The sequence below is a fragment of the Desmodus rotundus genome, chromosome 6 (assembly GCF_022682495.2).
Source record: "Desmodus rotundus isolate HL8 chromosome 6, HLdesRot8A.1, whole genome shotgun sequence".
Lineage (NCBI taxonomy): Eukaryota > Metazoa > Chordata > Mammalia > Chiroptera > Phyllostomidae > Desmodus > Desmodus rotundus.
The window spans coordinates 26676214-26698728 of record NC_071392.1 but is presented as its reverse complement, the minus strand read 5'-3'; the positions used below and the strand labels follow the sequence as shown (position 1 = coordinate 26698728).

The following is a 22515-nucleotide window of genomic DNA, read 5'->3' as shown; positions in this document are numbered from 1 at the left end:
CCCCCCTGCTCCGTCCTCCCTGCTGACCCTGCACTGGCTCTTCCTCCACCCAAGAAGGCTCTTCTCTTCCAACCCTCTCCGTCCTACTCCCTCTCCCGGCTAACCCCATACTCATCCTGCGTGTCTCAACCTACAGAGCCTCGAGGAAGCATTCCTGACTCCCCAAAACTAAGGGGGCGCCCTTTCCCCCGGTGGAGCACTGTATTAGGCCCAAAGAGGCATTACTCTAATTGCCTGCTTCCTGCCGGGACCTCGTCTTTTTGGTTCACTCCAGTGTCCCCACCTTTGGTGCCAGACACACCGTAGGCACGCCAGACTTGTTCGCGGAATGAGAAAAATGAGTGTATAAATCGTAAAGCAAATTCCCTGGCTTTTCTACTACATCGAGGGCCACCCATTTGTAATTAAAATTTAAACTGATCAAACGAACTAAAGCGTTTGGAGCTTGAAACCATAACGCAGCTCCAAAAAGCCGCCCAGGTCCACCTTCCGGGGATCTGGCAGGCAGGCTCCAGATAACGCCCGGTAGGAGCCGACCGTAGCGCTCCGGAGGGCGGAGCAGCCCAAGCACTGACCCTGCCCCGGGGCGGGGCGACTCCTGGGCTCACGATGGGGCGGGGCGACTCCTGGGCTCGCGAGGGGGCGGGGCTTGCGGGCAGGGAAACTCCTACTTCGGAGTCCCCGGCGCGGCGGCGCGTCTCCGAGCCGCGGCGGCGGGGTCTCGGGCAGTGGTGGGGTGGGCCCAAGTTATTGGCCGCGCCGCCATCTTGCTCGGGTCTGGACTCGTGGGGCGAAAGGGGCGGCCACCAGGCCGGAAGCTGCTGTGCGGTGACCGCGCCGCCTGCCCAGGTCAGTGAGTGCGGCCGGGGCCGAGTCTCCCCACTCCTGGAAGGAAGGTCAGAGTTTAGGGCTCGAGAGCGCAGTTGAAAGGCCAGGAGGGGGCGGACCTGGAGGCCTTTCCAAAGCGGGCGTGCGGGCAGTCACGCTCGCGCTGCGGTAACCGCGCCGGGCTTCAGGGGGATCCTCCCAGCGGCTGGCGGCCCGGGGAGCCCACGGAGACTTCCTGCCGGGCTGTAGCGTTGGTCGCCGCGGGTTTGCGCCGAACTGTGTCCTTGGGCCAGAGGCTCAGCCTGGTGTCTGGAGCGTGGGAGCGCCCTCAGATTCCTGGTTTACCCGGAATAGCAACAAGCGCGGGTTGTACTCTATCACATACTTCTTAAAGGGCCCCTCACCGCTCAGCTCTGCTCTCTGCAGGTGGGAGTAATGAAAATTCCGCAAGAGGATAAAACCTATCAAGTGTGTCGGGAGCTTTACTCAGTTGCCTAGCATGTGATGACCCTTGCAGGCCTTTTGTATAACTTTTAAGTATAGTTATCTCTTTGAAGATGGTGATAGTGGGAATTTTTTGAAACTGCAACTGTTGCTGGACCTGGTAAGAAAAGTAGAAGACAACGACAAAAAAAGAAAAAAAAAAGGTGTGAAAGGATGATTGGCCACCTTATACGCTTAGTATTATATATAGATCTCCAGTCCAGTAGCCACGTGGGGTTGAAATGTGCTGTCAGGGTAAAATACACGTTGGATTTGCAAGACCTGCTACCAAAACAAAGTTAAAAAGAGCTTAATAATTTTTACATTGATTACATATTGAAAAGGATAATATTTTTTGATGTGTCGGGTTAAATAAAACTGTTGCATTTAATTTCATCTGTTTTTATTTTTCATGGCGGCTACTAGAAAGTTCATGTGGCTCCCCTGTACTTCTGTTGGGCAGTGCCGTTACAGATCTGGTGAGGAACACAGAATCCACCTGGCTTTCCTGTCCGCCAACACTGTTGGTAGGAAGTGAGCACTTGTTGAACTTGAAGGTGAGGATCTAAATAGAAGCTATAATTATTGCAGATTCTGCCCCTTACACCCCCAATTTTTCAAAGTCTACAACATTTAAAACATTAAATGCCAAGGATGTTTAAGGGAATCATAGTGAAGATCTCAATTTGATTGCCACACTTGGCCAGATGGAGGTAGGCTAGGTTCTGTCTCCATTTTGTAGTCTGGAGTATTAAGGGACTTGGTAGGGTCCAGCCAGTAACTTGCTGGAGGTCTTCTGACTCCAGGTTCGGTTTTCTTTGCTCTCCGTATCTCCGTCACACTCCTAGTGAACTATGTTCATGAGCCAGATTCCATCTATATTGTGTGTTGGATTATAAAGAAATACATTTTTTAAGAGGGTGCTTGTAGATGTACTTCTCTGTTCAGGGCCAGCTTCATCTACACAACCTGTGCGGTCACATGAGGCTGGTGGTTTAGAAGGGCTGGTAGTTGGCCTGATGCGCTGCTGTCGCCGTATTTTTGAACAAGGGTACCTGTATGTTCCGTTTGGGCTGGACCCTGAAGTGCTGTAGCTGTTTTTTTCTGTGTGCAATGATCTAGAATGGGAGCGGGGAGGTGTTGGACAAGAACCAGAATATCTGGGCTGCACGGCTGTCTGCAGTGGGACAGGTTGACTCTCAAGTTCTTTGATTCTGAGTGATCAGATTTTGTGGATGATAATATAAGTATTTTACACGTAAACATAGAAGAAATGCTGATGAGTCTCCATTAAATGTCATGTAAATCAAATAGTTTTTTAAATTTTAGTATCACTTTCTATTTTTTAAGATGGATTTTTCCATGTGGCACTAAGTTTTCTTACCATGTATCATTCATGTAAAAAGTATTGTGGGATAGAAGCCTGGATAAAAAGTGTGTTGGTTAAGCGTTTGTCTTTCCGTGAGATGGGAAGATGGGCCAGGTCTCAGGATACCTCCAATTTAGAGGTTTCCTCTGTTTGTAAGGGCGAGAGTACGAACCATTACTTGAGAGTATCTGTTCCTTCTTTTTGTTGTCTTAGTTATTATTGCGTGAGGTGCCTCTCTTCCTTTTCATTCTTAACATTTTTAAATTCTCTCTAAGATTAGACTTAATCTCAGCACTAGAATGCAGGCTTGTTTGGGGTGCCATAACAAAATACCATTCACTGAGTGGCTTAAACAACAGAAATAACTTTCTTCATGGTTTTGGAGACTGGAAGTCTGAGATCAGAGTACCAGTATGGTTCAGTTCTGATAAGAGCTCTCTTCCTAGCTTGCAGATAGCTGTCATCTTTCTATGTCTTCACATGGTGGGGAGAGAGTTTGGGTATCTGTTCCTCTTCTAAGGGCCCCAGTTAGAGCAGGACTCCACCCTTATGACCTCATTTAACCTTAGTCACCTCTATCAAAGCTCTATCTCCAGTACAGTCACATGAGAGATTAGGTCTTCAGCATATGAGTATTAGGGGGACCCAATTCAGTCCATAGCAACCAGGGACCTTATCTGTCCCTGTTTACTATTGTGTTCACAGCATTTAGAACAGTGCCTAGACCATAGATGATGTCCAATGAACATTTACAGAATAAATGAAAGACTGCATTAGAGTGATCCTCTCTTGGGGTGGCTTACTTTGGGCTCCTGGGCCCTTGCCCTTCACTGGAACCAGTTATGACCGTGGTCACTTGCTCTTGGCTGGAGCCAGCCTCTGTTCAGAAGAATAATGGATGGAAGCATGAGGAAATTTGTAAAACTTAGAGATAGCAATGATAAGTATCACAGGGAGGATTTAACAAGTACATTCAGTTAATGAATAATTATTAAGGGCCCAGTACTCTGCTGGGTACTAGAGGTACAAATGGAGAGCAAAAGATTACCTTCTCTTATGAAGCTTATAATCTAGTGGAAGAGGCAGGCTGACTGGGAAGGGATAGAGGATGGTTGGTGTCCAGCTTGAGCAGGTGTTAATTTAGTCAAGAAGGAAAGGAAGAAGGCTCCAACCAAAGGGAATAGCATTTGCAAGGGTGATGGAGAGGCAGTTTACATTCTAGAAGCCCAGTGTAGCTAGAATGCAGCAAGGAGTAGAATTGGCCGGAGCAGGAGGTAGAAGCCAAAGTATATAGTGTTTTATTGGTTCTATTGAAGATTTAGAACTTTATGCTAAGAGCAGTTAGAAGACATTGCAGGGTTTTAAGCAGGGTTGGATAACCTACTTAAGTTGGTATTTTTCAAAGATCACTGTGATATTATATAGAGATGAATTTTGCAAAAGCCAGAGTAGAAAGATGAATCAGACAATGGTGGAACAAGCGCCACAGGCCAGACGTGTGTGTACCTTAATTTCTCACGCAGTCAGTTTGCAGAGCCACCGCACTAGTCAACCTGAATAGAGGAAAGAAGACGGTAAATAATTGGGTTGATACAGGATTGAGAAGGCAAACCCAGTGGCATGGAAGTGAAGAAATTGAGGGTGCTGATAAGAATAATTGAGATGATTGATGTTGAGCTTCCTATCTATTAAGGAAGGAAATAGCCAGCATTAGAATTCTCAAAGGTTTTTTCCCACTCATCTAAATTTTATGCACTACTGAGATTCTAGACTGACATTTTCTGACTGAAACGTTTACAAAGTCAAAAAGTAAAGCAAGAGTGTTTGAGTTGAATTTATTTAGTGTATCTTTATTAGGAATCTGTGCCAGGCTCTGTGTCTAGAGAAATGAATGAACCATAGCTTCACCCTTTAAGAAGTGACAACACGGTTGTACAGGTACCAATTGGAGTGAAGATTGTAAGTATCTTTGTTCATTTTTAATCCAGACAATAATTTGCTTTAGCCAGATTTGGTTAGAAACAGACATTTACATTTTTGTAAGTAACTTTTATTATTAAAGTACCATTTTTAACATAGCTGTTTTTAGTTTGTGTTTAAGCTCCTAGGATATCTTTTCAAAAATTTATTTTTGATACTTAAAGTTTACAGATCTGAAAACTGAAAGTGCGTCTAATGACTACTTAATTCAGCTTCCCAAAGTGCAGCCGATGCATCACTGATCATAAACAGGATGCTTTTAGGTCAAACACAGTCAAGCATTTTTTTAATAGTTATATATTTATTTTAATGTACATTAGAAAAAATATACTTAGCATATCATACCTGTAATTCATGAACCTTATTATAAAGTTAAAATCAATTTTTAGTTTTTAAAAATGAGTCAATTTAAATAAAAATATTAAATAACCACACAGGTGTTACCTAAATGACTAAGTTTTAGGAAACCCTAATCTAAACCAACTTTTATGCTGTATAGGTGAGTAAACAAAAGGACTCCCAAATACAAAGGCCTTTACAAGGCTTATGGCTAATATACATGTCAGAGCTAGAAATGGAACTCAACTCTGCTCAAGGCATTCCAGTATTTCTTCTGCCTTAGCGCTGCTTCTTGTTGAAGTCGAGGAGCAGGCCTCTGTCTTACATTGCACTTTAAGTCTGCATTACAGTGGCCACATACGGCTATTTATATTAAAATTAATTAAAATTTCAAATTTGTACTAGTCATATTTCCTGCACTCAGTGGCTCACGTGTAGCTACCAGCTACCATATTGGATAGTACATATGGAGAACATTGCTATCATTACAGAAAGTTCAAATGGCTAGTACTGATCTAAACTATTGCTTAGGAACATGACTCACAACTCTTTAAAATTTTACCCTCTTCAAATGGATGATGTCATTTGCTTACCACACTGAAGTTATTTTAACCCTAAGGTTAAGTTGAAGGTACTATAACCTGTAATTAAAATAATTGATCATGGGAAATAAAGCCAGAATGGAATTCTCAGGTTTTTACCAGCTCATCTTCTTGGAAGAAGTTCTTTTCTTCCTTTTTGCCAGTAAATATTGTCTTGAATTCATAGTAGATAGACAGAATATATATATATATAAACAGAGTACCTGTATAGACAGTTTCTTGACTTTCTGAATTGTTGATTCAACCTAGAATTATACCTTGTTAACATTTTAAACTTTTCGTTTTTAAACAGATACTCAGTGAATGGACCTGATTGGACACTTTGAGCACATCAGTAAACATGAGTGGTACCAAACCTGACATATTGTGGGCACCACACCAGGTTGATAGATTTGTTGTGTGTGACTCAGAACTGAGCCTTTACCATGTGGAATCTACTGTGAATTCAGAACTCAAAGCTGGATCTTTACGTTTATCTGAAGACTCTGCGGCTACATTACTATCAATAAATTCAGATACACCCTATATGAAATGTGTAGCCTGGTATCTCAATTATGATCCCGAATGTCTCCTGGCAGTTGGACAAGCAAATGGCCGAGTTGTACTTACAAGTCTTGGTCAAGATCACAACTCAAAGTTCAAAGATTTGATAGGAAAAGAATTTGTTCCAAAACATGCAAGACAATGCAATACTCTCGCATGGAATCCCTTGGATAGTAACTGGCTTGCTGCTGGTCTAGATAAACACAGAGCTGATTTTTCAGTGCTGATTTGGGATATCTGCAGCAAATATACTCCTGATATAGTCCCCATGGAGAAAGTGAGACTTTCAGCAGGCGAAACTGAAACAACATTATTAGTAACAAAACCACTTTATGAATTAGGACAGAATGACGCTTGTCTCTCTCTTTGTTGGCTTCCACGGGACCAGAAACTTCTGCTTGCTGGTATGCATCGTAACCTAGCCATATTTGATCTTCGGAATACAAGCCAAAAAATGTTTGTAAATACAAAAGCTGTTCAGGGGGTGACAGTAGACCCATATTTCCATGATCGTGTTGCTTCCTTCTATGAAGGTCAGGTTGCAATATGGGATCTTAGGAAGTTTGAGAAGCCAGTTTTGACTTTGACTGAGCAACCAAAACCCTTAACAAAAGTAGCATGGTGTCCAACTAGGACTGGGCTGCTTGCCACTTTAACAAGGGATAGTAATATTATTAGATTATATGATATGCAGCACACACCCACTCCCATTGGTGATGAAACTGAGCCCACAATAATTGAAAGAAGTGTCCAACCTTGTGACAATTACATTGCTTCCTTTGCTTGGCATCCTACAAGTCAAAATCGAATGATAGTTGTAACTCCCAACCGAACAATGTCTGATTTCACTGTTTTTGAAAGGATATCTCTTGCCTGGAGCCCAATTACATCTTTAATGTGGGCTTGTGGTCGTCATTTGTATGAATGTGCAGAAGAAGAAAATGATAATTCATTAGAAAAAGATATAGCAACAAAGATGCGCCTTCGAGCTTTATCAAGGTACGGACTGGATACAGAACAAGTGTGGAGAAACCATATTTTAGCTGGAAACGAAGATCCACAGCTCAAGTCACTGTGGTATACTCTGCACTATATCCTTTGTGTTGTGAGTTTATAGATGAATCAGGCAGAAATGTTCTTGAAGTTTGCTGAAAGGTCAGTCTATAAATATGTTGAATGTTTTATATGCAAATACAAGTTACATAAGACATAACAAAGTAAAAGTGTTTAAAACTGTTGAACTTGAAATACTGCTTTGCAGATTGTGTAGGAGGAAGAAAGTATAACTCTACAATAGAATAGAACCACCTTGCTTGCACTGACGCCTGATTATGAATTAGCTCCAAATCAAAATTAATTTAGCTTTGAGATATTTTATTGTGTGTCATTGCTAGTATTTCCTATGCATTTAAATACTCATGAAGCAGTATACAGAAGATATGGACCAGAAATCTCCAGGCAACAAAGGATCATTGGTTTATGCAGGAATTAAATCAATTGTAAAATCATCTTTGGGTAAGAAAATTCCAATTTCTGCAATATGTTCATAATTTTTGTACTTTTATATTTCCCTATTTATGTATTTCAAGATAGTATATATAAATATTCTTTTGGGGGGGTAAGTAATATGTTAGTGAATGTTTAGTTAAATGCATAACTGTTTTTATATCCAAAATACTTTTTGGAGGTCATCTTTCTGTAGAGTGGTACTGACTTTTTAAATCTATTCACTAATTTGTTTAATGGTTTGGGTTTCTTTTTTGAAGACCCACTTTGAGAGGTATCACATTAGATGATTTTTAGGATCCTAGTTGTTAGTTCAAATTTTATTACAGTATTTTGCTTTTACAAAAACTGAGTAAAAAGATTTTTAGTTGAAGAAGACCCCTTTTTATTTTGCTGCCTACTTTATTTAGCTATCGAATGGCAAGGTCCGTATATAATTATGACGCCATGTATGGCCTTATGTAAAGGACCCTAAGCTGAAAGAGTCCTTGATGACTGGATGGATGTGTGAATTATTGTAGGATTGAACTTGATAAACCATTTAAGACTAAAGAAAGATGACAAAAAAACCAAATTTATTATTTTTTTCACTGACTTCTTTAAAGTTGTTTTTATTGTACTTAAATAGTGGCTTATATTATAATCATTTCCCCAACCTAGGATTCGGTATCTAGCCTTTGATAGGAATCAAATTTGGGCCTAATGCAAGCTGCTAGAAAAGTTGTTCATGTTATTCAGTCAAAGAGTGGTAGTAGAAGTAATAGCTCCAGCGTGTTTTTTAATTCGATTTTCATAAATACTATACAAATAATACAAAGTAAAATGCTATTTTTTAATAATAGGTTAAGCATTTTAATTAAACATGATTTTTTAAAGGACTTTCAATTTAGTTCACATTGATGAAGATGCGATGGACTACTTTTCGGACCTATTTTGTTTTGGGGTTCTCATTAACTCTCCTTCAAAAAAGTATCTTTTGTTATAAATAATAAAACGAACGAGTTCAATTAGAAACTTCCGTTTTTTATTACTGTAAGTAGAAGGGCAGATACACTTTATAACCCCTATCAGTGAACCTGAATACCGTGGTTCATGACTTTATAGAGCCATTGCTGCAAAGAGTTAAACACCAGGTTTATAGAATTTTTAGTATTTTAGCTAAATAGTAGGTCAGGCCACATTGCATTCTCGGTTTTTCTGAGGTTTATTGTTGGTTTTGTTGTATTTAGATATGTTTTAGGGAAGAGCCAACAAACTACCTCTGAGGAAAAGCAAGGGGAAAGGTAGAATATCTGTGTTTTTGTTGAAGTGGAGACAAACTAGGTTTCTTGACTTAAGTCAAGAGCAGTCTTCACCCTGACTAGAAAACTACTTTTGGAAAGATTTCCTCATTGCTAGACTTTCAGCTTTTTGTTCAGTTTGATTTATATGTTTTTGTCCCTACAATGTGAAAGTTATAGGTAGAGGAATGACTGCCAAAGATGGCATTCCTAGGTTTCAGTCTTTTATGTGGTCATACTCCTTTCTCTAATGGTGTCTCCAATAATTTAACACATAGTAAGTCAACACATCGAGCCATCATGCCCATTGTAATCTAATCAGGTTTATTAGAACACACAGCTACATTTTAACTTTGGGGACAATGTGTATTTAGTGCTTACTATGACTTATACATCGTGCTAATTTCCTTCCCCGTGTTATTTTATTATTACAACTATAATATGAGGTAAATTTATTCACTCATTGAGCCAATTATTTATTACCTGCTCACTATGTGCTAAGAATTGTCCAAGGAACTGGATACATAACTATCAACAAAATATTTGTCATGGGTACACTGACCAAGATAGCTATCATTTCTGCTCTTGGGAGTTTACATTCTAGTTCAGAATTGGACAGATAAACAGGTGGTTAGAACAAGAGAAAGAACAGACGGTTTTACATAGAAGAATTCCTGATCTGATTGTAGGGATTGAGAAGGTTTCCTGGAGGAGGAAAAGGCAAAGACAGGGTCCAGACAGGGAACAGCATGTGCATGAGCCCGGAGGAGAAGGAGCATAGCATATTCAGTATTGCTGGAACAGAGCATGAGAGAGAGTGAAGAAGGGATGGAGACTAGAAAGGTAAGCAATGGGTAACTCAGGACTTAGAGGTCATGGTAAGAATTTAGGGAGATTTATCCTGTAACAAGGGGAAACCAAAGAAAAATTTTAAAGATTAGGGACAATTAGATTTGTGTTTTAGAGCTGTCACTATGAGGAATGAATTGAAGAGTATCATGTAGGGACCTCAGATAGAAGCCACAGTAATTAGGCAAGGTTCTTACCAAGGTTAGTGGCCGAGGAACTAGAGAAATGTGAGTAAATTAGATTGGGACACAATTTAATGATTAGTTGGATAAAAGGGGTGGAGAAGGAAAAGTGAAAAGATAACACACATTTAGCTTAGGAAACTGGGTTAATACTGGTATCAGTTAATTAGACAGGAGTAACATAGGAAGAGTGTGTTTGAGAAGAGTACGAATTTTTTTTTGGAATAAGTTGAATTTGAGATAGCTAGTTGGAGATGTCCACTGGGCAAGCAATTTAGAGTAGGTTGAGGAAGTGAAGTCATCCATTTTATATAATTCAACAGACTTGAATTATGAAGGAGGATAAAAATACAATAGTAGTAGCAGGTGAATTTAGGGTGGGAGAGGACTTGTGTATGGTTTTGTTTTTTATTTGAACATGGGATTAATTTAAGCATGTTTAAATGCTGATATGTAAAAGCCCATAGAAAGAGGTTGAAAATGCAGGGAAAAGGAGGTGAAGAGCAAAAGTCCTAGGAAAGGGAGGGAGAGTGATGCAGAGCTTTAGATGGGAGGACGCACACCGCCTCCATAGTAGCCAGAGGGAAGGGGGGAAGGTATGCAGTTTGTTTAAAGTTCAGTGACCAGAGCTGAGGGGTTTTCCACCTGATGACTCATATTTTTTCTATGTAGTAGGTGTACTTGTTGAGAAAGAGCAGAGAGGTTGTCTAGAGAAGATGCAGAGAAGAGGAGAGAGAGTCGTCTTAAGAAACATGGGAAGATTGTGGGGAAATGTTGTTTTACCAGAGGAACGAATAAAGGACAGTGGGGCAGGAGAACTAAGGGTACTGGCAAGAGAATGACTCATTTGTTGATCCTTGGGATCTAGCCTGGGTAGGGAGGAAATGAGAGAAGACTGGCGAGTGAAAATATGAGTGGTCAGGAGAGAGGCTGAAGGATGTGGAAATGAGATTTCTGGAAGGCTTTGAGGTCGTGGGTAGGAGGTGGCTCTTTTGGAGGAGGAGCAGTTTGGAGTGTGTACATGAAAGAAGTGGGTAAAGGAGGTGTTGACCATTGGAGAGAGATAAGGAGTAAAGGAGCAAAGAGACTACTTGATTGGTCAGACTAAGTGTTGAAATCAGCCAGTGTGAGAGAATGCGTGCTCTGAGGAGTATCTTACACAGTCTTAAATAGCGGCTTTCACAGTGTTGTCAATAGGTGTAATTTCTTCCTTTTAAGATGGCAGAAAATTGTGTAATAAATTTTCATCAGCTTTCCATCCAGCATAAGAAAAATATTTTTCATGCTTACAGGGTACAGTCTGGTCTAGGGAACTTATCTATTTAGAATTACTTGAAGGGGCAAACAGGCTGGGATTTAGTGTTTTTACCAACAAAATATTCTTTATAAACACTGGATAATTTCACTACTTTCTTTTTATATAGATATAAAAATGCAACAAACTAATATGTACAAATAGCAAAGTGTCTTATTGCGTGGTGTAGTATTTGAAACAAATTTTTTTAAATGTTTTTTAATGTTCAGGTGAATTTGTTTCTCTTGCAACCATCAATAAAATGTTGATTCTATTATTCATATCAAATTTAGGGGATGCAATTTTGTCATTTAGTATTGCATAAACATACATAAATATATTAATTTTTTTCAGAGCTATGTTAAAAGCATATATTTACAATTCATTTTTTAGAAGTTCACATCCAAATTAATTTCCTTAAGTAACAAAATAGTTTATATTTGTTTACTGGATATAAGAAAATCCATACATGTTGAAAATCGTAATATGACTATGTACTTATAAACCCACAGTAATATCACATTGCTTATTTGATGACCCTAGTTACCCAGAGTAAGAAGGTCTTTGAGCAGCCTAAGTATGTGACACAGTTTTTCACCACCTAGTGAGGAACTCCTTGGATTGATGTATATTGATCTCTATTCTATTTCATGACAAAATTTCTATAAAATAAAAACTTTTAAGAAACTGGAATATTATTAAATTGTGAGGAGCCTTTTATAAAAGTAATGGCTGCTTTTTGTCCATCTGTTTAAAATTGTTATTTTTATTATTAATTAAATAATATCAGCATTGAATCCAAAACTTATAGGGGAGATATGAAAATAAACACCTTAGTATATCTGCAGCTTGTTGTACCTAAAATTTAATTACCACATTCTATCTGAATTTAAATTTGGAAAAGTAATTTATTCAGAAAACTAATGTTTTGTTTAATTTCAACAGGCTTTTTTTTTAACTTTTGACATCTGCTTACTCAAAGTTTTCTCATAGTTCTTCAAATTTCACTTTCAGAAGCTAAAGGTGATTTTTTTGTGTGTCAAGTGACGTCCATCACAGTTACTAATAGAGCAGAATGCTTCCTCATTTTGACGGGCAGAAGACTCTCTTAAAGGAAAATAACTTCTTTTCAGAAGTCTTCTCCTAGCTCCTTGACCTGAATTGGCAACAGCTTCCAATAGTAAGGTTAAAAATGAGTTATTTCAAGTGTATTAATTAACATTTTTAAATTTCAAATTTTACAAATAATCCATCTTGAAACTTTTTCATAAAGTTTTAGGGTAAAACTTTCTGGAACATTGAAGAATTTGAGTTGCAGTCAATAGAGTCCTTAAATTTTCTATTTATTTGTTTAACGTTTACTTGGCACCAAGTATAATTCTAAGTGAAATTATCCTGCCATTAGGATCAACTTTCTTGATTGCAATCTAAATAATGCTACCAAAAATTTATTTAGATTTCTTCCAGAAAGAGAATGCCAATATTAAGTCTTCTGATTTAAGGGGGGACTTCAAATCATTCCTGTAGTATTTTAGCTTTAGTACTTACCTTATACTTTCAAAGTATTTCGATGTTTATGATCTCATTTTTCCATATCTATGTGTATATATATACACACATAGACAGAAAGTGGAGCAGGAGGGAGAGAGAGTGAGCATGTGTTGAATCTCAAGTACCAACAATACCTTTCAAACAAAACAGACAAGATGCCTGCCCCTTTGGAGCTCATGTTGTAGTATGAGAAGAGATAAGACTAAAACATGAATGTTCTTTAAGAGGCGGAGCCTATGTCAGTGCTAAAGGAAAGAGAGGAAACACTTGTAAGTTAGATAATAGCAGGGGGCACCCTTTGGATTAGTTGGCCAGGGAGGCTTCTTTGAAGCAGTGACTCAGCTAAGACTGTCAGGCAGTGACTGTTATTCCAGTAGGTCTTTTTGATATTTCAAGACACTTTTATTTAACAGTATGTAAAATGTTTTGTTTGTGGCATACTTTATATTCTGTCATCAAGTTGTGACTGAGAAGTCGAACATTCAAAATCTGATGTTGAAATATTTATCTGTAAAACTGACTTATTTTCCAGATGTACTTCAGAAAATAATACATGATAAAGCAACTAATATAAAAATGTTTCTTGTTTTAGGAATGGTGGAAAGCAGCAGACATAATTGGAGTGGACTGGATAAGCAGAGTGATATACAGAACTTAAATGAAGAGAGAATCTTAGCTTTACAGCTTTGCGGGTGGATAAAGAAAGGAACAGATGTAGATGTGGGGCCGTTTTTGAACTCCCTGGTACAAGAAGGGGAATGGGAGAGGGCTGCTGCCGTGGCATTGTTCAACTCGGACATTCGACGAGCAATCCAAATCCTGAATGAAGGGGCATCTGCAGAAAAAGGTATGGGGTTTATATGCTAAGAGACTTGCAGTTCATAGATTCCTTTACAGAAAAGATGCTGATAATTTTCAAAAATCTAATCAGTTAATATTTTTATGTACATTTTTTGAAAGAGAAATTAGCACAGTACTATATCTGTAAATATTAGCCCATCCCTTTGTTAATGCCTTGGTTTAAGTCTGTAGAAAAGAAGAAAATGTGGCCCTGGCCAGTGTGGCACAGTTGGCTGGAATGTTGTCCCATGCTGAAAGGTTGCAGTTCAGTTTCCAGTTGGGTCACATGCCTGGGCAGCAGGTTCGGTCCCTGGTCCAGACCCATACGATCCCCAGTCTGGGCGCATGTGGGAGGCAACCAGTCGATGCTTGTCTCTCACAGTGCTTCTGTTTCTCCCTTCCTCCCTCTCTTTCTGAAAAGCAGTGAAAAAATGTCCTTGGGTGAGAACAAAAAACATTTTTTTAAAGAAAGAGAATGTGTCTTAACTGTCATTTAAGGAATGCTCAACATTGTCCATTTTCAAAGCTTTTTTCTTTTAAAGATAGTTGACGTACATTTTGAAAATATTTTCTTGGAGATTAAGACTACTTTAGTTTGCAAGCATTTTTATGGTGAACATTTGAATGTATTTCATTTTATAGTTTATTTTTTGAATAGTTATCGGTTGACTTTTAGAAAGCTTTGCACAATAGTTCTAGTTAGAGTAATGTAAATTCTTATAAAAATGGCATTTTAATTTGCTAATGTTCTATTGAGTCTGCTGATTTGAACATAGTTTCCATTTAGTACTTTTTAGAAAGGAAGAAAAAGTGAAATATGGTAAAGTCTTTGCTCTAACATTTTGTAAGAGAATACTCAGAAACATAAATCTTAATCCAGAAATTCAGCTTTTTCTTATCAGGAATATATTATTTAAAAATACCTAAATGTATATAGCTACTGAATTTTAATATACTTAGCACATTATTTCTGAGTTCTCAGAATACTTAACTCCTATTTTCTGGTCTGTTTTGAAACCATTACAGCTTTGTTGTACAATAGAAGAAAACATAAAATTAACTGTAATATATTTACTTGCAGTCTAAAGGTTGAAAAAGCTAATGTTCTGTCCAGATTGGCTTCTTTTTCCCTTCACTTTTGTTACAGTGTAAGTCTTCCCCATGTAAGAGTGCAGTAGAAGACGTGGTGATGGGGAAAAGAATTGATATATAAAGCCATCTCTCATTATAATTTTGCTGCAGCCTGAGAGCATGATACTTTCCTGTCGTGTGTACCTGGAATATTTGGTGTTAGATTTGAGCACTCGACTAACCATAGGGGAAAGTACCCTTCTAATTATTTTAATAATTTGCTTAAGAATTGAAGGAAAGATTTCTCTAAATCCAGTATTCCTTTCCATTTGGAAATAAATTGTTCTAAGCAGGATTCAAAGAAGATACTCCTTTTTTTGGTATTAATTAAAGACTTTAATAGTAGGCAGAGAATCAAGCACAAAGTAACTGGGGAATGTGTTTATATAAATGAAGAACAAGGCTATTAAGGACATAAGGTGGGAAAGGGAAAAATACCGTTTTATTTGGAAAAGAAAGAAAATGTTTAGAATCAGGAAACAATAAGAAAGCTGCCATAATAAATGTAGAAAATACTTAAGAGTAGAAGTTAAAGGTTAATACAGGTTTCTGTCTGGAAGCTAAACTTGTTAGAAGGCAAGGTAGCCATAGGCCTGACTTCTTGGTTAGCGGCTTATCCACAGCCATATAAACTTCTAAGCATAAATGTTTAAAAGACTATTAATAACAAGTGCTTTTTTGCAAGTGTGTCTAAATATAATTCACTGGTAGTACTGGTAGTTAATTTTGTCCTAGAAAAATTAAAAGTGTAATACTCTAATAACAATGCTAAAATAGTGGGTTTTAATACCTTGTGATTAAAGCATATGTATAAATATGTGCATTATATATTTAGAAATAGGAAAATAAAATGATTTTGAAAATTGCAGTCCCAAGATACAGTATATTTACTATCAGTGCTTTAAAACATTTCAGCTAATGTAAGTGAACTTGATGGTAAAGTTGGCAATGATTCTGGTAGGCTGGCTTCTTTTCTTCAGTTAGTTCCTGAGTAGTAACATACTGTATGAGAACCTGCCTGGAATGAGGACTTGAAAACTAAGAGGTACTTGTCCTGCACAGGGTTTGCAATATGGGCAAAAGATTTATAAGAAGGAAATTTTTGCCTGTGGTCCTTCTCAGATTTTCCAATCTATATCAAAACCCTTATTCTAGTAGGCTTGTTTTTCCGGGATAAAATCCACCCTCTGGTCTTTATTTGTTCATAGTGTAAGAACTGGGAAGAAGGAGGTGCTAAGCTTTGGGCCGCTTTGATCTGGCTGGCTGTCTTTAACATGCAGGCGATCTGAATCTCAACGTGGTAGCAATGGCCCTGTCGGGTTACACCGATGAGAAGAACTCCCTGTGGAGAGAAATGTGCAGCACTCTACGGCTGCAGTTAAACAACCCCTACCTGTGCGTCATGTTTGCATTTCTGACGAGTGAGGGAGGATCTTATGACGGAGTCTTGGTAAGCTTGTTTCTGTCTCCTAAGGCTCTCTTTTTAAGGTCAGAGTGTTTATCTGACTTTGTTAAAATTCAAATGTCTGTTGCATAAAGTACTGTTTATAGTTCAGTGCATTTTCTGTTTAAAACTAAGTACCTTAAACATTTTTTGAGCAGCTCTCCTTGAATATGACTGCCAACCTAGAGTGAGTTAGTTGATAACAAACCGAACTTGACTTTTAAAATAGTTTTAGTAATATAATTTACAGACATGGGATAGGATTTTACCTGGTAGCTTAAGAACTGAGCTCCAGAACTCAACAACTATATAAACATAAATATTTTGTTAAAATACAGTTTTTAACAGTGTGTGTATGTTTCTTGTTTTTGCTAAGTAAACCAGCAGGTGATCAGGATGACCCTGTCTTGTCTGAATTAGTGTTTGTCATTCTTAGACATGTTCTAGTTTGGAAGATAAATGATAGGATCACACTGCTTATAGTGGCTATTTCATATTTTTATTATCTGGTCTTTTTTTGCTATTTCTTTTTCTTCTGCCTTAACCACCTATGACCACAATTACCACATAGGTTCTTTATTACAAAGTTGGGAGAGAAAGAATAAAGTGAGATTTGCTTACAGTTTTAGTTACTGAGTTTTAAACTTCACGTTGGTACCACAACTTTCTTTGCTCTGTTGGGCTTCTTTCTAGCACTGAGAAGAGCTTTCTAACATGAAAGTTATTTCTGTTTGACATTATAGCACTTCTTACAAAATATACATTGCTTGAATAATTGGTTTAATGTTAGTCCCTAAGAGTTTATAAAAACATATATTTATTGAGGTGTCTTAATGAAAATGTTAATAACTGTTATGTCCATTTTGGCAACTCCTTAGTTTGTATAATTTGTTCATTACTTTAATAAATTGCTGTTGAACTTCTCTGACAACTTCAGATTGATATCCAGAGTATGCTGGGGCTCTTTTGTTTTTGCTGTCAGCACTCTTTTTTTTTTTTTTAAACGGAAGACTTTAATTGTTGCATATTGAAGAAATAAAATGATGCTTTCAGGAAGTGCTAGAGAATGATAAAGACTAGATAAAAAAAGTGGATGATTCAAATTTTAAATTGATAGAGAAGTATATTGTCTGAACACTTAATTCTGTATTTGAAATTAAGTGACCTATTATAAAGACCCTTCTTTTCTTATACCTAAATTTGGATTTATTAGATAGGGGTATCTTATCTTGAGTAGGAAGTTCCTATTTCCAAATTATTTCAAGAGTATACCTAATTATACTTTGTGTATAAATAATTATAATTAATGTTGTTCTTTTTTTCTTAATTGTCACTCAAAGACATGCCCATTGATTTTAGAGATGGGGAAGAAAGGGAGAGACAAAAGGAGAGAAACACTAATGTGAGAGAGAAACATTAATTGATTGCTGTGCGTACATGCCCCAATTGGGAACCAAACCCACAACCTAGGCATGTGCCCTGACTGGGCATTGAACCTGGGACCTTTTGGTTTATAGGACGACGCTCCAACCAACTGAGCCACACTGGCCCAGACTTAATGTTGTTCTTTTAAAATACTGTTAAGTTGCAGTAACCTAGAGAAAAGTACTGACTTGGGAAATCAAAAGATGATGGTCCGAGTTTTTTGCTCTGCCACGTTTACCTTAGCTGGTCAGTTAACTTCCGGGGATTTTAGTTTTCTCAGCTGTAAAATGGAACAGATAATATTTATAACTCTTTCTAGATTGGAATTTTAACACATGAAACAGAATCTAAAAGTTAAATCCAGCTTGTATCAAACATGTTCCCTCTTTAGGGCAGAGCCCTAAAAAATATTTTATATTTGCAAAAACATACTAAGATGGGTATCAAGTAAAGTAGTCTTATGTTTAAAGGGGGAAACTATAGTTCATAGAATGACTTTAATGAAAATAAGACTTTTTGCCTACCTTTAAACTACTTTTTTACTTATCACAAAATTAATTGTACCTTTCTGCATTCATAGTAAACATTTTTTCAGAATATTGTTTTATAGTGTTGAAAATTATACACAAATTTAGGTATTTGCCTAATGCCTCCAAAGATTGTAACACAGACCACCTAACTGTTCTTCTATAGGCACAAAATTGTGTGTATTATTTGTAATGGTATGCTTTAAAACTGTTCACTTTGTATTTAGAAACATGTTGCTTTTCTTTCTAAGTTCTGTACTGGTGTATTTGTACTAGTACATGCACTGGTAATTCACAGATTTCCTAGACTTGTTGGTTAACTTAGCAGCCAAAGAAAGATTTCCTCTTAACCCCCAAATTAGTTCCTGTGATGAAAAGATTACATAGCATCTTAAGTTGGTAACTATGCATCCTTGCTTATATTTTCTGTTGGAGTTAGGTAAGACAGAACTGGAAAATTTTTAACTGAATTGGTCACTTCAGTATGTATTTAAGAGGTAAATTTTTACTTTGTAAGAACAATAACTTTTTTGAGTTACATTAAGAAAAGCATCTCAGGTGAAATTAGTAGACTGAGAAAGACAAATATCATATGATTTCTCATACATGTAGAATCTAAAAAAAAGTAAACAAACTCCCAAGGAGACATGGCAAGTGAATATAACATGCTCTCCTGAAACAGAAAAGTATGTTAAGCAAAAACTAAACAAACCAGAACAAACTATGGGCTTTAGTTATATATATAAAAAAAAAAAGTAAATGCACAAAAAAAACAGAAGCAGACTCACACGTAGAACAAAATGATGGTTGTCAGATGGGAGTGGGGTTGGGGAGCTGGGTGAAAAAAGTGAAGTAATGAAGGAGGCACAAACGAGCAGTTAGACAATAGTCATGGGGATGTTAAGGTACAACATAGAGGAGATAGTCTATAATTTTGTAATAACCAAGTATGGTGTTGGGTGGGTGATAGACTTACGGGGGATCACTTATAAAGTATATAAATGTCTGGCCACTGTGCCGTACACCTGAAACTAATATAATATTGAATGTCAACTATAATTTAAAATTTTTTTTTAATTTTTAAAAAGGCATCTTAGGGGATGACACACACACACTTTCACACACATACACACACAATAACTTAATACCTTTGAAAATAAAATTATACTTTATGTATATAAAATACTTAGTCTTCAGCCCTGGCTGGTGTGGCTCAGTGGATTGAATGCCAGCCTGTAATCCAAAGGGTCATTGGTTTGATTCCCAGTCAGGGCACATGCCTGGGTTGTGGGCCAGGTCCCGGTTTGGGGCATGTAAGAGGCACCAGGTCGATATTTTTCTCACATATTGATGTTTCTTTCCCTCTCTTTCTCCCTCCCTTCCCCTTTCGCTATAAATAAATAAAACCTTTAAAAAAATACTTAGTCTTCAAAAATTCAAAGCTCATAGCATCTACAAGTAACTCCTTGCTTTTTCTCCTTTCAGTATGAAAACAAAGTTGCTGTACGTGACAGAGTGGCATTTGCTTGTAAATTCCTTAGTGATAGTCAGGTAAGAACTGATATAATTCCATGCTTGAAGTAATTATTATTTATTGTCACTGGACTAAAAAACTGATTTTTATGTATAAATATGTGTGAGTATATATAAATTCTAAAAAGTAAATAATCTCTATTAGGTTAAATATTGTAAATGTATATGATAACTAAATCTTACTTTTTAAATAATGCTGACTTAATATTTTAGTTTATTTTTGCTTTTGGGCATGAGATCGGTCAGTCGATACAGATGTTCAGCTCGCCTCTTAGGGATGTTTTAAATGGATTCCTTTGTTTTCTAAGATAATAAATAGGAACTAAATACATATGCTGTACACAGGATCTGGCACAAATAATGCCCCTTTTTTAATAAAAAATCTTATATTACAAAATCATAAGCTTGTAATTCTGTAAAATAACAATATGACACTCAAGCACACCATGTGACATTTTAGGTGAAATGTTCAAATTAAAACTATAAATTATTACACCCGTATTATTACCCTTCCAACCACACTCAAGCAGGAGTTAACTTCTGCTGGACCCTATATTTAGTGAGAGAGAAATGCACATAAATAACTAGCATTACAATGGGGTAAGTGCTATAATAATGAAAAAGTGCTGGAGGGAGTACAAAGATATCTTGGCGAGAGTTTGGGGTGGAAGGAAGTCTGGGAAGACCTTACAAGAGATGGTTATTTTTCATAATCTTCAAGTTCTCTTTCAACTCATTCTATGATTCTGTTACAATACATCCTGCTGTAATAGACAGCAAGAACTTTGCAGAATAATAAGGACAGTTCTCTTTATATTGGTAATAGTATAGAAACCATCTACTGCATTTGTCAGACTATAAGACACACTTCTTTTCCCCCAGATTTGGAAGGAAAATGGGGTGCGTCTTAGAGTCCTAATGCAGCTTACCTGGCTCTCTGGGGGGGCAGGGAGGCGGTGGTGGAGTGGTTTTTTTTTTCCTATTTTCCTCCTCTAAAACCTAGATGTGTTTTATGGTCCGGTGTGTCTTACAGTCTGAAAAACACAGTAGTTCTTTTATAGAATAATTATCAAACATACAAATGCCTTGACTTTTTAAAAAACATTTTAAGTGATCATGAATGCTTCATTACAATTTACATTAGATGCAAAGGCTCCGTAGAGATCATGCAACTAGATTTTTCCACAGGCTTTTTTAAAAAATGTTTTCTATTAAGAATAAAATTGTTCCACATGTAGAAGTTTTGAAGGACAAGAGGTAGAGTGAAATGGATTGCTTCAGAAGAATCACTTTGAATTTTCCAGTTAAATAGATACATTGAAAAGTTGACCAATGAAATGAAAGAGGCTGGAAATTTGGAAGGAATTCTGCTTACAGGCCTTACTAAGGATGGAGTGGACTTAATGGAGAGTTATGTTGACAGGACTGGAGATGTCCAGACAGCAAGTTACTGCATGCTACAGGTTAGTACAGTGTGGCAGCAACTTCGAGAAAAATAAATGTTTAACCAACCACCTTCTGTATTTTCTTCCCTCGTTAAGTGGATATGCTCTTTGCTGGCTTAGGATCTTTAGAAGGCATTTAGCTTTAACCCAATCAGTTGATCTGCAGAGGACTTCTGCCTCATCTTTCTCTCCCTAAGCCTCCTGCTTTGGGTTATCCAGTTTTTCTTTTACTATAGGAAGTATCAGTCTTGATTTTATCAAACGGAGCAGAGAAACCTCTCATTACTTTCCCCAAATGTTCACATAGCTACACCTTATACAAAAGAGGCTGAAATTCCCCAATCTGAAATAGTCTCATTTGAAGTGCAGAAGGCAAATTATACCACAACTCTCTTAACTTTCATTTTCTCTTTTTATTATCAATGGACATGATTTAGGGTAACCATTTATCTATTTTCTCTGTTCTTACTGTCCAGTGGTTACAAACAGATTCCTGGCAGAGGTTTCCTTCTACTTTACTTACTTTGCTGAGATTTCCCATAGCCCTCCAGCTAATCTCATCCTTTCATGGTGTCTCCTTTCCTGTTTTCATCCTTTGTTATGACAGCATGCCATGTACTGGGAAAATACAATAAAATGCTCTCTCCTTCACCCTTCATTGTGAACAAATACAGATACTAATGCACAAACTGCAGTGTAAATTTACCCTAAGATTTCAGGCCACTGCCCGAGGAAGAAAAGGTGTCCTTATATAACAGTGCATTATTTTTTTTCTTATCAAAGTGGGATTATATCTATTAAATCAAACTGAAGATATATGTCTACAGAGTACAAATGGGTTGGTAACCTCTTAACAAAATTTATAAAATGTGTTTTAAATGCAGACAAGTGAATAATTGAATCTTCCTTTTAAAAAAATTCAGTCTGATATTCAGCTGTGTTTCTTTTTTTTTTTTGGATGATGGAGTATAATGCCAGTTTTTATTTTTATTTATTATTTAAATATATTTTAATTTTTTTGCTATTACATTTATCCTACTTTTTCCCCCTTTGCCCCTCTGTGCCCTGCATTTCCATTCCTTTCAGCAGTCCCCATCCCCTTAGTTCATGTACATTCAGCCGCGTTTCAGTTGGGATGGTTCCTCCACTTACATTTATATGGTCAAGATTAAGTCTACTGTCTTGCTATTTATTTTCCATTTGGTTTTCTTTTTCTTCCTTTTGTTAGCCTTCCTTTGGGCTAATTGAACATTTCAGTGTTTCACTCATCTAGTGGCTTTTTAGCTGTACCCCTTTTCATTATCTTTCTTTTTTTAACATTTAACTTCCTGATACTTCACGTTTCATACCGGATCCACCAGGCT

General features: G+C 37.3%; 1 protein-coding gene across 7 annotated transcripts in view; it reads left to right on the top strand.

Annotated features, from left to right (window-relative positions):
• Positions 1-659: 659 nt before the first annotated feature.
• Positions 660-22515, top strand: part of MIOS (meiosis regulator for oocyte development) — a 39023-nt gene continuing 17167 nt past the window's right edge. For 5 of the 7 annotated variants that reach the window (XR_006653559.3, XR_006653558.3, XR_002976379.4 and 2 more), the window contains exons 1-8: positions 660-849; positions 1738-1868; positions 5894-7235; positions 7561-7659; positions 13399-13653; positions 16058-16227; positions 19659-19724; positions 21011-21169. Coding sequence is in view for 4 of the 7 variants with exons in the window: in XM_045185236.3 (XP_045041171.2) it covers positions 5942-7235; positions 7561-7659; positions 13399-13653; positions 16058-16227; positions 19659-19724; positions 21011-21169 (2043 nt within the window). In the remaining 3 variants the exon portion in view is untranslated. Of the gene's footprint in view, positions 854-1737; positions 1869-4537; positions 4640-5893; positions 7236-7560; positions 7660-13398; positions 13654-16057; positions 16228-19658; positions 19725-21010; positions 21170-22515 lie in introns of all 7 variants that reach the window. The other 2 variants (XM_045185233.3, XM_045185234.3) reach the window with 2 other exon arrangements.